The 13891-nt window shown below is 40.5% G+C and overlaps 1 protein-coding gene across 3 annotated transcripts in view; it reads right to left on the reverse strand.

Annotated features, from left to right (window-relative positions):
- Positions 1-13891, reverse strand: part of UBE2H (ubiquitin conjugating enzyme E2 H) — a 120008-nt gene that overhangs the window by 49666 nt on the left and 56451 nt on the right. For 2 of the 3 annotated variants that reach the window (XM_023207871.3, XM_023207869.2), the window contains exons 2-3: positions 1533-1609; positions 223-297 (exon numbers count right to left, since the gene is read on the reverse strand). In XM_023207871.3, coding sequence (XP_023063639.1) covers positions 223-297; positions 1533-1609 — 152 coding nt within the window. The remainder of the gene's footprint in view (positions 1-222; positions 298-1532; positions 1610-13891) is intronic. The other variant, XM_023207872.2, reaches the window with a different exon arrangement.

The raw sequence follows: 13891 nt of genomic DNA on the forward strand, positions 1-13891 counted from the left end.
ATCTAAAGTAATGGTCATTATAATTATGCAAAGGGTATATTTAAATGTCTTCTAACACTTTATAGAAGTTCCCCCCAGAAGTCACTGATTAATTAACCAAAGCCAAAAAAAGGAAAAATTCAATTAGATAGCCATTTCTGGAATTATCTCCCCTGAAATGCAGGATTTTTTTCCCCTTAGATTTCAAAACTCTCTAAGGAGAAAAACCAAGTAGTCACATACCTATAGATGGAGATTTGAAAGGGTATTTATCAGGTAGGTCCACTCTAACTTTCCATACTCCGCCTTCATATGGTGCTGAAATAAAAGTAAAAATGTTCATCAGAACTGCGTCTCCAAATTAGAAATAAATCTGAGTGTAAATTAAACATTATCCCCTAATCTTCTGAAAACCTTCCAAATTAATTCCTTCAAGAGTCAGGGATCTATTACAATCAGTAGGTGCATCATGTTCAGATTAAGATACTTTTCTTGGGAAGATCCAGAGTTAAAAAATAAACAGATTCATTCTCTCCTGCAATTTACTTGATTCTTCAAAAGTACTAAACACTATTCAATTATTTGGTAAGTAATAGCCATGTTACTTTCCCTCGTATCTCAATAAACCCCATATTCATCCCCCCTCCAAGGACAAAAAGAAAACAACAAAAAACATTTCCTGGAAACCATCCACGTGGCCATCCATAACAAAACCCAGAATTTACAACTCATGTCTAGTACTGTCACACAGAGATAAAGAGAAAACTACAGTCAGCCCTCTATATCTGCAGGTTCCACACTCCTGGATTCAACCAATCACAGATAAAAAATATTCAAGAAAAAAAATCCAAACAATAATAAAAAACAATACAATTAAAAATAACACCAAAAAAAATATAAAAAAGGCCAAGTGTGGTGGCTCACACCTTAATCCCAGCACTTTGGGAGGCCGAGGTGGGTGGATCACCTGAGGTTAGGAGTTCAAGACCAGCCTGGCCAACATGGTGAAACCCTGTCTGTACTAAAATACAAAAATGAGCTGGGCACCTGTAGTACCAGCTACTTGGGAGGCTGAGGCAGGAGAATTGCTTGAACCCAGGAAGTGGAGGTTGCAGTGAGCCACGATCGTGCCACTGCACTCCAGTCTGGGTGACAGAATACGACTCCTTCACTTAAAAAATAAATAAAATATAGTATAACAACTACTTACATAACATTTGTATTGTGTTAGGTATTACAAGTAATCTAGAGATAATTTAAAGGACATGGGAGGATGTGTGTAGGTTACATGCAAATTCTATGTCATCTTATATAGGAACTTGAGCATCTGTGAATTTTGGTATGAGGTGGTCCTGGAACCAATTCCCTGCAGATATCAAGGGACGACTATATATAAAGTCATTGTGATAAGAGAAATATTTCCTCACTGGTTCCAGAGTCCAACTAAACTTGTTTTTCAGAAACTATGCATGCTACCATCTGTCTCTGATATTCTATTAAGAAATAGAGTAAAAGATTGTAATAGAAGAACACATACCAACACATGTACTTACTTCCTTGTGGTCCATAAAACTTCACTACAAATTCATTGAGTCCTCCCAGGATCGTAACCTCATGTTTACTCTCAATGCTAAGGTGGATGGTAAAGGAAATTACACAGGCTTTACAGTACCTGGCAGAATTACCAATAACACCCCCAGGATATGCCACTTAAAGTGTTACCAAAATTTGGCAGGACATTGATAAAATATACATAATAATTCTGGTAGTTTAGGAGGCTATATACTCTTGTGAGAAGAATACACATGAGCTTTGGATTCAGAGACAGCTGTTCAAATCCCAGGACTGCCATTTACTGAGTTTTTGAGCCTAGCCAAAATAATGTCAATTTATTCCCTGAGTCTTGTTTTCTCTTTGCAAATTGGGAAAACAGCATTTCATAGGATTTTTGTGAGGATTAGACAGGTTAAACATGTAAAATGTGTAAGACTGCATTTTGCCTACATACATAAAAAACTGGCCAGACGCAGCAGCTCATGCCTGTAATCCCAACACTTTAGGAGGCAGAGGCAGGTGGATCACCTGAGATCAGGAGTTCGAGACAAGCCTGGCCAATATGGCGAAACCCCATCTCTACTAAAAAATACAAAAATTATCCAGGCATGGTGGTGCATGCCTGTAGTCCCAGCTACTCAGGAAGCTGTGGCAGGAGGACTGCTTGAACTTGGGAGGCGGAGGTTGCAGTGAGCCAAGATCGCACCACTGCACTCCAGCCTGGGTGATAGGGTAAGACTCAGTCTCAAAAATAAAATAAAAAATATACAAGAAAAATACGTGCTTAATTTTAGCTTTTCTCTCCCTTTCTACCCTCTCCTCCTCAATCTATCCCTAATGAGCCTGTCATATCAACCCAGTATTCCCTTTAGTCAAATTCAAATGTTCACCAAAATACAAATTCCCCTACACTGGAAATGCTATGCTCCTAAAACAAGGGATTTACTAAAGAGAGGTCCTACAATTGTCTCCTTGGCTTATGGAATAATCAACACAGTTAATGATACAACCTTGCCACAAGCAGTACTGCCAAATGCAAAAGACCAACAAAACAAAAAAAATTTTTTTCAGATCTCATCCAGAGCATTTGTTTTCACCGCCCCCCAAACTCCACCTTCTTCAGACTTGCCTCAAGGTTTGGTATGCTTCAGGGCTCTAATCACAGAGGGGTAACATGGCTGTACTCCCTTCCTCTAAAACTTACCTACTCCTGAGATCCTTGCCCCTTTAAGGTGCTAAGATTCAATTCTAGAAACCAAATTAATCCATATTGGAAGAGAGGACTACTGGTTTAAAATCTGTTCTATGTATCTGCTTTGTGGTAAAATCCAAAAATGATTCTCTCAGTAGGGATTTTAGGTGACAGAGGCTTTGGGAAGCTCTCAAATCCCACTGTAACATTAAAAAGGAAAACATGATAAACCGGTCTCATATTTCTTCATCGGCAGTGCAAATTATATACTGTTACACAAAATAGAAACATTTAAAAAGTTTTAATAATCTCATAAATATTTTTAAAGATCCGAAATTAAATATTTGGCACTCCAAGACTGTGTCCAACGGGACACAGAACTGACTGCAAGAGGCCAGGTGTAATTCTGGTAAAGTCCTTGCTCAAGAGCCCTGAATAGTATCCACAAGAGGTATGTAAATAAGATAGTTCAGTCTAGGCTAATTTGATCTAATTCTTTTCTAAATGATAACTACCTTTGAAACATGCACACTGAAAGGATTCAATACTGTCCACATAGGAAAATTGGCTTTATTTCTTGCTTGGTCAAATGACACATGCGGCCGGGCGCGGTGGCTCAAGCCTGTAATCCCAGCACTTTGGGAGGCCGAGACGGGCGGATCATGAGGTCAGGAGATCGAGACCATCCTGGCTAACACGGTGAAACCCTGTCTCTACTAAAAAATACAAAAAACTAGCCGGGCGAGGTGGCGGGCGCCTGTAGTCCCAGCTACTCAGGAGGCTGAGGCAGGAGAATGGTGTAAACCCGGGAGGCAGAGCTTGCGGTGAGCTGAGATTCGGCCACTGCACTCCAGCCTGGGCCACAGAGCAAGACTCCGTCTCAAAAAAAAAAAATGACACATGCATGCCTACTCTGACCAGTCACCCTCTGACATCCTGCAAAATATTCCAAAGTTAAAGTTAATGTAGTAAGTAAAAGTATAACATGTTTAAAATTTTTAAAGTTTTTTAAAAAGGCATCCTTGTGTCAAGGTTAAAAAAAAAAAGCAAATCCAGTTAAAATAAAATTAAATATCAATAATACAGTCCTTAAAGAAAACAGACATGGAAAACACTTCTATACTATAAAAGACAAAGGACAAACTAGGAAGACAAAAACGTGGATTTTTAAAATAAGTTACTACAAAGCAGTAAGAAAAAAATACAAATACCCCAACAAAGAAAAGGCCAGAACATCCAAGTCAAGAAAACTGAAATGGGTAAAACTGAAGTATAAAAAAGTCCAACTCATTAAAGAAGTTTAAAAAGATACTTTTTCATTATAAACAATGAAAACAACAGAAGAGCTGGATAAAATCCAGTGTTCAGTGGACTATGAATTAGTACTTCTGAGGACAAATCTAGCACTCTATTCCAACACTTAAAATGAATTTACTCTTCTATTCACATTTTACTTATATGAAGTTATTTTTTAAAAATAGTCAGACACTGCTGGTGGGAGTGTGATATGGTTTCACCCACTTTGAAAAACTGCTGGCAGTACTAATCCTGCACATATGCATACCCTATGCCTGTCAGTGCTACTCCCGGAGATACGCCCAATACGTATGGATAGTTACATTCACCGAAACCCATGTTTAAGAATGTTCACAGGACTATTTGTAACATCCAAAAACTGGAGACAATCCAAATGTTCGTCAATGGCAAAAAGAATAAGCTGTAGTATGTTACCCAAAAGAAAATTACAAAGCATTAAAAAAGAAAAATAGACTGGGCACAGTGGCTCACACCTGTACTCCCAGCAGTTTGCGGGGCCAAGGCAGGCGGATCACTTGAGATCAGGAGTTTGAGACCAGCCTGGCCAACATTGGTGAAACCCTGTCTCTACTAAAAATATAAAAATTAGCTGGGCATGGTGGCGGGTGCCTGTAGTCCCAGCTATTCAGGAGGCTGAAACAGGAGAATCACTTGAATCCGGAAGGCAGAAGTTGCAGTGAGCTGAGATTCCACCACTGTACTCCAGCCTGGGCAACAGAGTGAGACTCCGTCTCAAAAAAATGTAACTTAAAAAAAAAAAAAGAAAAAAGAATGAATTTGATACACATAAATGTATGGGCTTTACAGATTTCATCAATGAATTACAGAAATAATTTCTCTACAAAAATTAGCCAGGTGTGGTGGTGTGCACCTATAATCCCAGCAACTCGGGAGGCTGAAGCAGGAGAATCACTTGAATCCAGGAGGCAGAGGTTGCAGTGAGCCGAAATTGCACCACTGCAGTCCAGCCTGGGTGACAGTGTGACTCTGTCTTGAAAAAATAAATTAAAAAAAAGAATAAAAATTTCTGTACTTTTTGTATTTATGTTATTCTTTAATAAAAAGTTTACAGAAATACATGTTTCTGATAAATCTGCGTATATGTTTACTGGAATATTTGAAGTTTAAAAATGGAAACAGTCTAAACATTTATTAATAAGAAACTGGTTCAATGAATTACTGTTCCTTTTTTTTTTTTTTTTTTTGAGCTAGAGTCTCACTCTGTCATTCAGGTTGGAGTGCAGTAGCATGATCATGGCTCACTGCAGTCTCTACCTCCCAGTGATCCTCCCACCTCTACTTCCCCCTAGCTGGGACTACAGTGGGCACCATCATACCAAGCTAATTTTTTTTAGTTTTTGTAGAGACAGCGTCTCTCTCTTTGCCCACGCTGGTCTTGAACTCCTGGGCTCAAGTGATCCTCCCACCTTGGCTTCCCAGAGTGTTGGGATTATAGGCATGAGCCACCATGCCTAGCCAGGTGAAATGACTTATAAGCCATTTATACAATAGGTGGCTGGCTGCACTGGCTCATACCTATAATCCCAGCACTTTGGAAGGCCTAAGGCAGGAGGATTGTTTGAGCCTAGGAGTTTGAGGTTGCAATAAGTTATGATTGTACCACTCCACTCCAGCCTGAAAGACAGAGTGAGAACTTCTCTTAAAAAAAAAAAAAAAAAGCCAAAAAACACAAACTATATGCAGTAGGCTACTAGTAATGTCTACTAGGGCCCTTTCCAACCAGAGCTCCACTAATGTATGTGGTGTCTGTTCAACTTGGGTATCCAGAAGTCAACTGAATTTAGTTGTACAAAGATATTCCAGCCCTTAAAACTGACAAGGATAATGAAAGAATGGAGTAGTGCAGAAGATTAAACGACTTTAACAAAAGAAGTCCTAAACTAATTTTATAACATAAAAATCCACAGATGCAGCATTCTCCATCGATAAGAACTAATTTGCTATGAATGACACTGATCTACAGCAATTACTTTTAATCGTTTAAAATCACGAATTGTCCTTGTGGATGTCACTTCTGGGAAAACTGAAGATACCTTTTCTATCCTTTACCTGGATGTGATAAAACGAGGTTCCTTTCATTTTGTGGTTTGTTTGGAATTTAGTCCAAACTTTCATCTATTTTATAAAGAAGATTCTCCAAGCCTTCTCTTTCCCATGATCCCCAGTACAGCCCACATGCCAGATACAATGGGGTTGTTTTTATATATCACATCATAAAGAGTTCTCATAGTCTACCTCATATGAAAACCCAAAAGCAAACTGAACTAAATCTTTAAAACTTTTACCAAACTGGTAAAATGAGAAGCTATGCTAACTTTATGCTGCCTTGGAATGGTACAGACACTAAATGAGATAGAAAAAAGAATTTAGGTTTAGTCTAAAGAAAAACACTGCATTAAAAATAAGCCATTCCATCACCACTGAATGAATGACTCGCCACAAAAAATATAATAATTACTTCTCTGCTGTTACCACGTGTATTTATGGGAGAGACCACGAGTTTCTTTCTCCTCTCTGCTGCAAAGTCAAGGGCAAGGAAGGCAGTAAGAAGGCAGGTTAAAATGACAAAAATAATGATCTATTTCTGGACGTGCTGGTCAGGCTGGGAGACTGGTGGGACTCACTAGAAGATTCCTCATTACTTTCTCTGCTTCACAGTTTAAAAATACAAAATATCCTTCATACACTGTTCTGGTAAAAACTCATTAAATAAACCCATAAATCACATTTTATACTCACCTTTTTTGATCTTATTCACAAATACTGCTTTATACCCACTTAGCATTTAACTATTCAGGTGTATCAACATTTTGTGTAGAATAATGATTAACATTCCCAAGAACCCAAGTCCATTTCACTTTTTAAAGTGCCACCACTCACATTATTTTCCCTGAAATGCCATTATGATTACACAATCTAATATTTAAAGGCAAATGCCAAACTGTCAAGAGATAAATGACATTCTTGGCAAAATATGTCTATCAGAGTTTTACAAGTGATTTTTATCCAGTTCTGAAACTTTCCAGAAAGGAAGCCAAAGGCGAAGTCTGGGCCTTAGGATTGACAATAACAGGTCAAGGACCATTCAGAGACCTAAACTTACTGATAACGTGTTCATAAAATAAAAGGGTGCCCTCCCTGAGCTGTGTGGAAGGGAACGAGGCCCTGGCATAAAGAACGTGCGTCTGTCAGAGGGCAGAAGCAAGCCATGTGGATTTCTGTGTTCGGACCCACCTGTTTCCCACTCTCCTGGAGAATAATCACACTAGGAAAGCTGAAGAAACTTGGCAACTTTCACTACCTGGTTTGGTTTTTTTTCCTTTTTTTTTTTTTTTTGGTAAAAAAAAGATACGTCTGTTAATCCATTAATATGTAAGTATCACAAAAACAGTGCTTTGGGGGGACATGTTTACAAGGAATCCTTCTCTTTTAGAGACATAAATGGAAATATTTACTAATAAAAATGTATCTAGGATTTGCTAGTGTGAGTAGGAGAGGTATAGAAAAACAGTAGTGGGCTGGCAGTGTTAATGATCGAATCCCACGTTAATGATCGAATCCCACATTAATGATCGAGTCCCAGTGGCACATGGTAATTTGTTACACTGTTCTTGCTATTTTTAAGTTTTCCATAATACAGTAAAAGTTCTTTAAAAACCTAATAACATAGTTATCATCAAAAGTTTAGCTTTGTAGAGACATAAAGCTTAGCTACTAGAGCTAAGAACAAGAACTAGAACTAGAATTTAGCTACTAGAGCTCTCTTGAACTTTTTTTTTTTTTTTGAGACGGAGTCTTGCTCTGTCACCCAGGCTGGAGAGCAGTGGCGCGATCTCAGCTCACCATAATCTCTGCCTCGCAGGTTCAAGTGATTCTCCTGCTTCAGTCTCCCGCGTAGCTGGGATTACAGGTGCGCACCACCACACCTGGCTTATTTTTGTATTTTTAGTACAGACAGGGTTTCACCACGTTGGTCAGGCTGGTCTTAAACTCCTGACCTCGTGATCCACCCGCCTTGGCCTCCCAAAGTGTTGGTATTACAGGCGTGAGCCACCACGCCCAGCCAAAGGTGATACTATTAATGAGGCCCGTGCCCGGCCTCTCTTGAACATTTATGAAACAATCTAAGTTTTCCTGAAATATAACAGTCTGAAGAAGACAAAAAATAGCAAGTGATCCAGTATTTAAGAAAGCAAAGACTGGCTGGGCATGGTGGCTCACGCCTGTAATCCCAGCTCTCTGGGAGGCCGAAGCAGGTCGGGAGTTTGAGACCAGCCTGACTAGCACGGAGAAACCTCGTCTTTACTAAAAATACAAAATTAGGCAGGCATTGTGGCACATGCCTGTAATCCCAGTTACTTGGGAGGCGGAGGTTATGGTGAGTCGAGACCACGCCATTGCATTCCAGCCTGGGCAACAAGAGTGAAACTCCACCTCAAAAAACAAACAAAACCAAAAACCAAAAAAACAGAGACTTTACATTGAAAGAGGAGCATACTCTGCCAAGACAGTAAATCAACAGCTAACATTCTGAAGGAAACAAGTTCAAGTGGCTTCATAAGGATGTCTATGAAAAATTCAATCACATAGAAGAAAGACAAGCATGTGTCTGTATATCCGTGACAAACAGCCTCTGGGCAACATCCTAACCAAAGATATGCTCTTAAACTACAAGGAAAAATGGTCATATCCAATAGAAAGGCTCCTGACTGAAATAAGAAGCTGAAAAAATTTTAAGGGTTTTTAATGTTCTTCAAATGAAGAGGGGGAAGCCTTATATTCAAAAGAGAAATTGAATGGCAGAAATAAAAGCTATTCAGAAAATGAGCACATCTTGGGAAAGGTTTGCTAAGTAAAGAGAAAAAAAAAAGTAGCATAGAGAAAAGACAATGGGAAGTGGCTTCTATCAGTGATGAAATCCATAGGTATAAAGAATTAGGGACCATTGCAGTGGCTCACGCCTGCCATCCTCGCACTTTAGGAGGGATTGTTTGTGGGAGGATTGTTTGAGCCCAGGAGTTAGAGACCAGCCTGGGCAACATAGCAAGACCCTGTCTTTTTTTTTTTTTTTTTTTTTTAAGACGGAGTCTGGCTCTGTCACCCAGGCTGGAGTACAGTGGCCAGATCTTGGCTCACTGCAACCTCTGCCTCCCAGGTTCAAGTCATTCTCCTGCCTCAGCCTCCCGAGTAGCTGGGATTACAGGAGTGTGCCACCATGCTTGGCTAATTTTTGTATTTTTAGTAGAGATGGAGTTTCACCACATTGGCCAGGCTGGTCTTGAACTCCTGATCTCAAGTGATCCACTCATGTCAGCCTCCCAAAGTGCTAGGATTATAGGCTTGAGCCACCACGCCCAGCCACAAAAACTACTACACAGAGACTGCCTTCCGGAAGTTTGAAGTCTAGCAAGCAAACATGAGATCTGTTCATTAACAAGTACAGAAAGAGTTTGCATAAAGTACTACTATAGCTTGGAGTAGGAGAGATTTCTTCCAGCCCGGAGGGAGGGATAGGGATGGTCTGCTTTGGAAGGCAAGGATTTACAAAATGTCCTAAACAGAGTGTGATTTGGACACATCGAGGTGGGAGAAGGAATTTAATGCAAAGATTTAGTATAGGACTGATTCGGGAAAATGAGAACAATACATTTTTATTTTGATGACTGGACCCCAGGGAATACTAGAAAGTAGGCCAAGACCAGATTACGGAGGGCTCCGAAGTGCATATTTTATCTGGCAAACAGGGAAACAGTATTCCATGCACAGTGCATCTACATATGCTTTACAAAGATAACCCAACTGTGGTGTGTAGGAGTGGCTGAAGGTGGGAATAAACAAAGCAAAAGAGTAGAAAAGAAATATTCAAGGCCTCAACTAAGGTAACAGCCACAGGAATTATGGGACATTAAACAGAGCCCTCACAGGCCTTCACAGCTGAATAGACCTGGCAGAGCCAGTAGAAAGCTCCAACGTTGCTACAGTGTCTAATTTTCACAAGAAATCAAAAACTTGGATCTCCAAATCAATCTTCTAATTTCTAAATCAAGCTCTAAATTTCTAAGTGTAAACAAAGCATATGTGCTCCAATGTCTCCCTCTCAATGAGGCCTTCAGGGATATCCTATTTACAACCACATACTCCTAACATTCCCACCATGCAATATACTATATATTTTACTTATATCTCCTACTGCAGTGCAAGCTCCGTAAGAGCAGGAATTGTTTATTTTGTTCACAGAAGAGTACCCAGCAAATAGTAGACTATAAATGAACATGAGACCAGGTGTAGTGGCTCACACCTATAATCCCAGCACTTTGGGAAGCAAGAGAAGAAAGATCGCTTGAGGCCAGGAGTCTGAGACCAGCCTAGGCAACATTAACAAAACCCAGTCTCTACAAAAATAAAATTTTTAAACCTTAGCCAGGCACGGCAGTACGTGCTTATAGCCCTAGCTAGTCGGGAGGCTGACAGGGGAGGACCACATGAGCCCAGGAGTCAAGTTAGAGACCAGCGTGAGCAACATAGTGAGACCCCCATCTCTACAAAAAATACCAAAAAATTAGCTGGGCAGGGTGGTACAAGCCTGTAGTCCCAGCTACTCTGGAGGCTGAGGCAGGAGGATTGCTGGAGCCCAAGAGTTTGAGGCTGTAGCAGGCTATGATGACACTACTGAACTCCAGCCTGGGTGACAAAGATAGACTCTGTCGCTTAAAAATAAATAGATTTAAATAAATTTAAAAATAAGATGAACACATGAATGAAGTTGTCAGTCTGAGACCTTAATACAATTTTAGCCTCTCAGACAGATGAAGTGATTTTATATATTATATATATATATATATATATATATATATATATATTTTAAAGACGGAGTTTCGTTCTTATTGCCCAGGCTAGAGTGCAATGGTGTGGTCTCGGCTCACTGCAACCTCCGTCTCCCAGGTTCAAGCGATTCTCCTGCCTCAGCCTCCCAAGTAGCAGGGATTACAGGTGCCTGCCACCACGCATGGCTAATTTTTGTATTTTTGTATTTCATCATGTTGGCCAGGCTGGTCTTGAACTCCTGACCTCAGGCGATCCGCCTGCCTCGGCCTCCCAAAATACTGCAATTACACAACCTCCGCCTCCCGGGTTCAAGTGATTCTCCTGCCTCAGCCTCCCGAGTAGCTGGGATTACAGGCACCCACCACCATGCCCAGTTAATTTTTTGTATTTTTAGTAGAGATGGGGTTTCACCATGTTGGATAGGCTGGTCTCGAACTCCTGAGCTCAGGTGATCCACCGACCTCAGCCTCCCAAAGTGCTGGGATTACAGGCCTGAGCCACCGTGCCTGGCCCATCCCCATCATTTTTTTAACTTCTTTTCTCAAAGCACATCCTACTTCTATGGAAAGACTGACACTCACTGTCAAATAACTATCAGCTAGTCAAGCATTCAGTTTAAAATCTGCAAACTTGGATTGAACTAAAGAGAATAAAGTCCTACAAGGTTCTCAAGACATGAGACACTTCAGAGACATTAACAGGTCCACAATGAAATTCCAAATCTAGAAAAATTGTTTTGAAGACTTTTTGGAAAACTTTTAGAAGGTAGGACCTTAAAAGACATCTGGTATTTAATCAAAATCCACTTTTTCTGCTCTCAGGAAATTATAAAATAATTAGACAACAAAAATCTTTCCTGGTTAACTGTAGGCCTGGAGGCAAACAATGAGCTGTGCATCTGACATGCTGTGCAGAAGTCCCAAGTGGCATTTAGTTATGGCTGTCACAGTCTCTAGCACCTGTCACATGGGGGCTATGACATGAAGGGAAGCACAGGTGTAAGACCTAGACCTGCAAATTCTAAGGGTGGAGGGGAAACAAAACCATTGTGCACATGAGAAAAACATGCAGGAAGAATTTTGTCATTCCAAAGGCAGAACCTACCTAATCACAAGAGGCTGGCAAGACAAGGAAAACAAATCACAAGCTTAAAAATGACAAGAGCAACTCACTTTGAAAACTTCCAAGTCATAGGCAACATATAATTTCCCCATAAATGATACAAAGACATACAAATAATCAGGTGGCCCTCTGCAAAATCCTAATGAAAACATTTATTTATCTTCCCCCCAATTCCCCCTCCCCAAAATATCTATTTAAAAACATCCTACTAGGCCGGACACAGTGGCTCACGCCTGTAATCCCGGCACTTTGGGAGGCCGAGGCAGGTGGATCATGAGGTCAGGAGATTGAGACCATCCTGGCTAACACAGTGAAACTCCATCTCTACTAAAAATACAAAAAAATTAGCCAGGCGCCTGTAGTCCCAGCTACTCAGGAAGCTGAGCCAGGAGAATGGTGTGAACCCGGGAGGTGGAGCTTGCAGTGAGGCAAGATCGCACCACTGCACTCCAGCCTGGGCGATAAAGCAAGACTCTGTCTCAAAAACAACAACAAAAAAATCCTACTTCCCCTTTTGGGCTGTATGTGTCTTTGCTACACCACCCAGAGTGCTCAACACAAAGCAACTTCTCAATAAAAAGCTAAATTTAATATGACTTTATGGAGTATCTATGTAGTGTCTTTGGTATTCAAGTTCCCAGTGTTCCTTGAAAAATCTTGGCCGGGTGTTGTAGCTCACGCCTGTAATTCCAGCACTCTGGGAGTCAAGGCAGGTGGATCACCTGAGGTTAGGAGTTCAAGACCAGCCTCCAACGTGGCAAAACCCTGTCTCTACTAAAAAATACAAAAAATTAGCTGGATGTGGTGGCGGGGCACCTGTAATCCCGGCTACTCCAGAGGCTGAGGCAGAAGAATCACTCGAATCTTAAGAGGCAGACGTTGCAGTGAGCCGAGATCACACTACTGCACTCCAGGCTGGGTGACAGAGTGAGACTCCGTCTAAAAAAAAAAAAAAAAACTTTAAGAACACTGCTTCCATTTTTCATTTTATTTTCATTGTATTTATTTATTTATTTACTGATTGACTGAAACAGTGTCTCACTCTGTTGCCCAGGCTGGAGTCCAGTGGCGAGATCTTGACTCAGCTCACTGCAGCCTCGACCCTCCCAGGTTCAAACGATCCTCCCACCTCAGCCACCCCGGTAGCTGGGATTACAGGCACACATCAGTGCATCAGGCTCATTTTTTAGTTCTTGTATAGATGAGGTCTCCTTATGTTGCCCAGAGTAGTCTCAAACTACTGGTCTCAAGTGATCCTTCTACCTCAGGCTCCCAAAGTGCTGGGATTATAGGTGTGAGTCACCTTGGCTGGCCCTTTTATTTTCCATTTTAAATATAGTTTTTACTCTAACTTGACATATAGACTGCAATGCTACTCAATGAAGATAGCATTTAGCTAAGTCAGTGCATAAAAATCTCTACTCACAGACATTTTATTCAGGCATAAATGAATCATTCACAGTAAGCAGTTAAATTTTACGAGGAAATTTTTTTTTTTGGCATTCTTCATAGTGACAAATAGTTACTTGTAGAGTGGTAGGTGATAATAAATAAATACCAAGCTGTGGTACCCATTCAGCAGATAAAGATGATCAAAGTGTGAATAATGGATCATAAAAAATAAGCAGGAAGAGATGCTAGATATGCCATCACCCTCTTCCTCTTACATTATATTCAGCACACCCCAAAGTTATGGAGCCACTTACTCGAAGACCCAGTCCACAAACCGGACCATGCCTCGTCTTCCTTTCCTTCCCTATACTGGCTAATTACCAGTTAATGTCTCTAGAGATTGATCGCCTCTATCTTAATGACTTCTATAATATAATATCAAGAAAATTCTTAAAATTCAAATATAAATACCTATGAATTCATAGGAAA

Source organism: Piliocolobus tephrosceles, chromosome 8 (genome assembly GCF_002776525.5).
Source record: "Piliocolobus tephrosceles isolate RC106 chromosome 8, ASM277652v3, whole genome shotgun sequence".
NCBI classification, from domain to species: Eukaryota; Metazoa; Chordata; class Mammalia; order Primates; family Cercopithecidae; genus Piliocolobus; species Piliocolobus tephrosceles.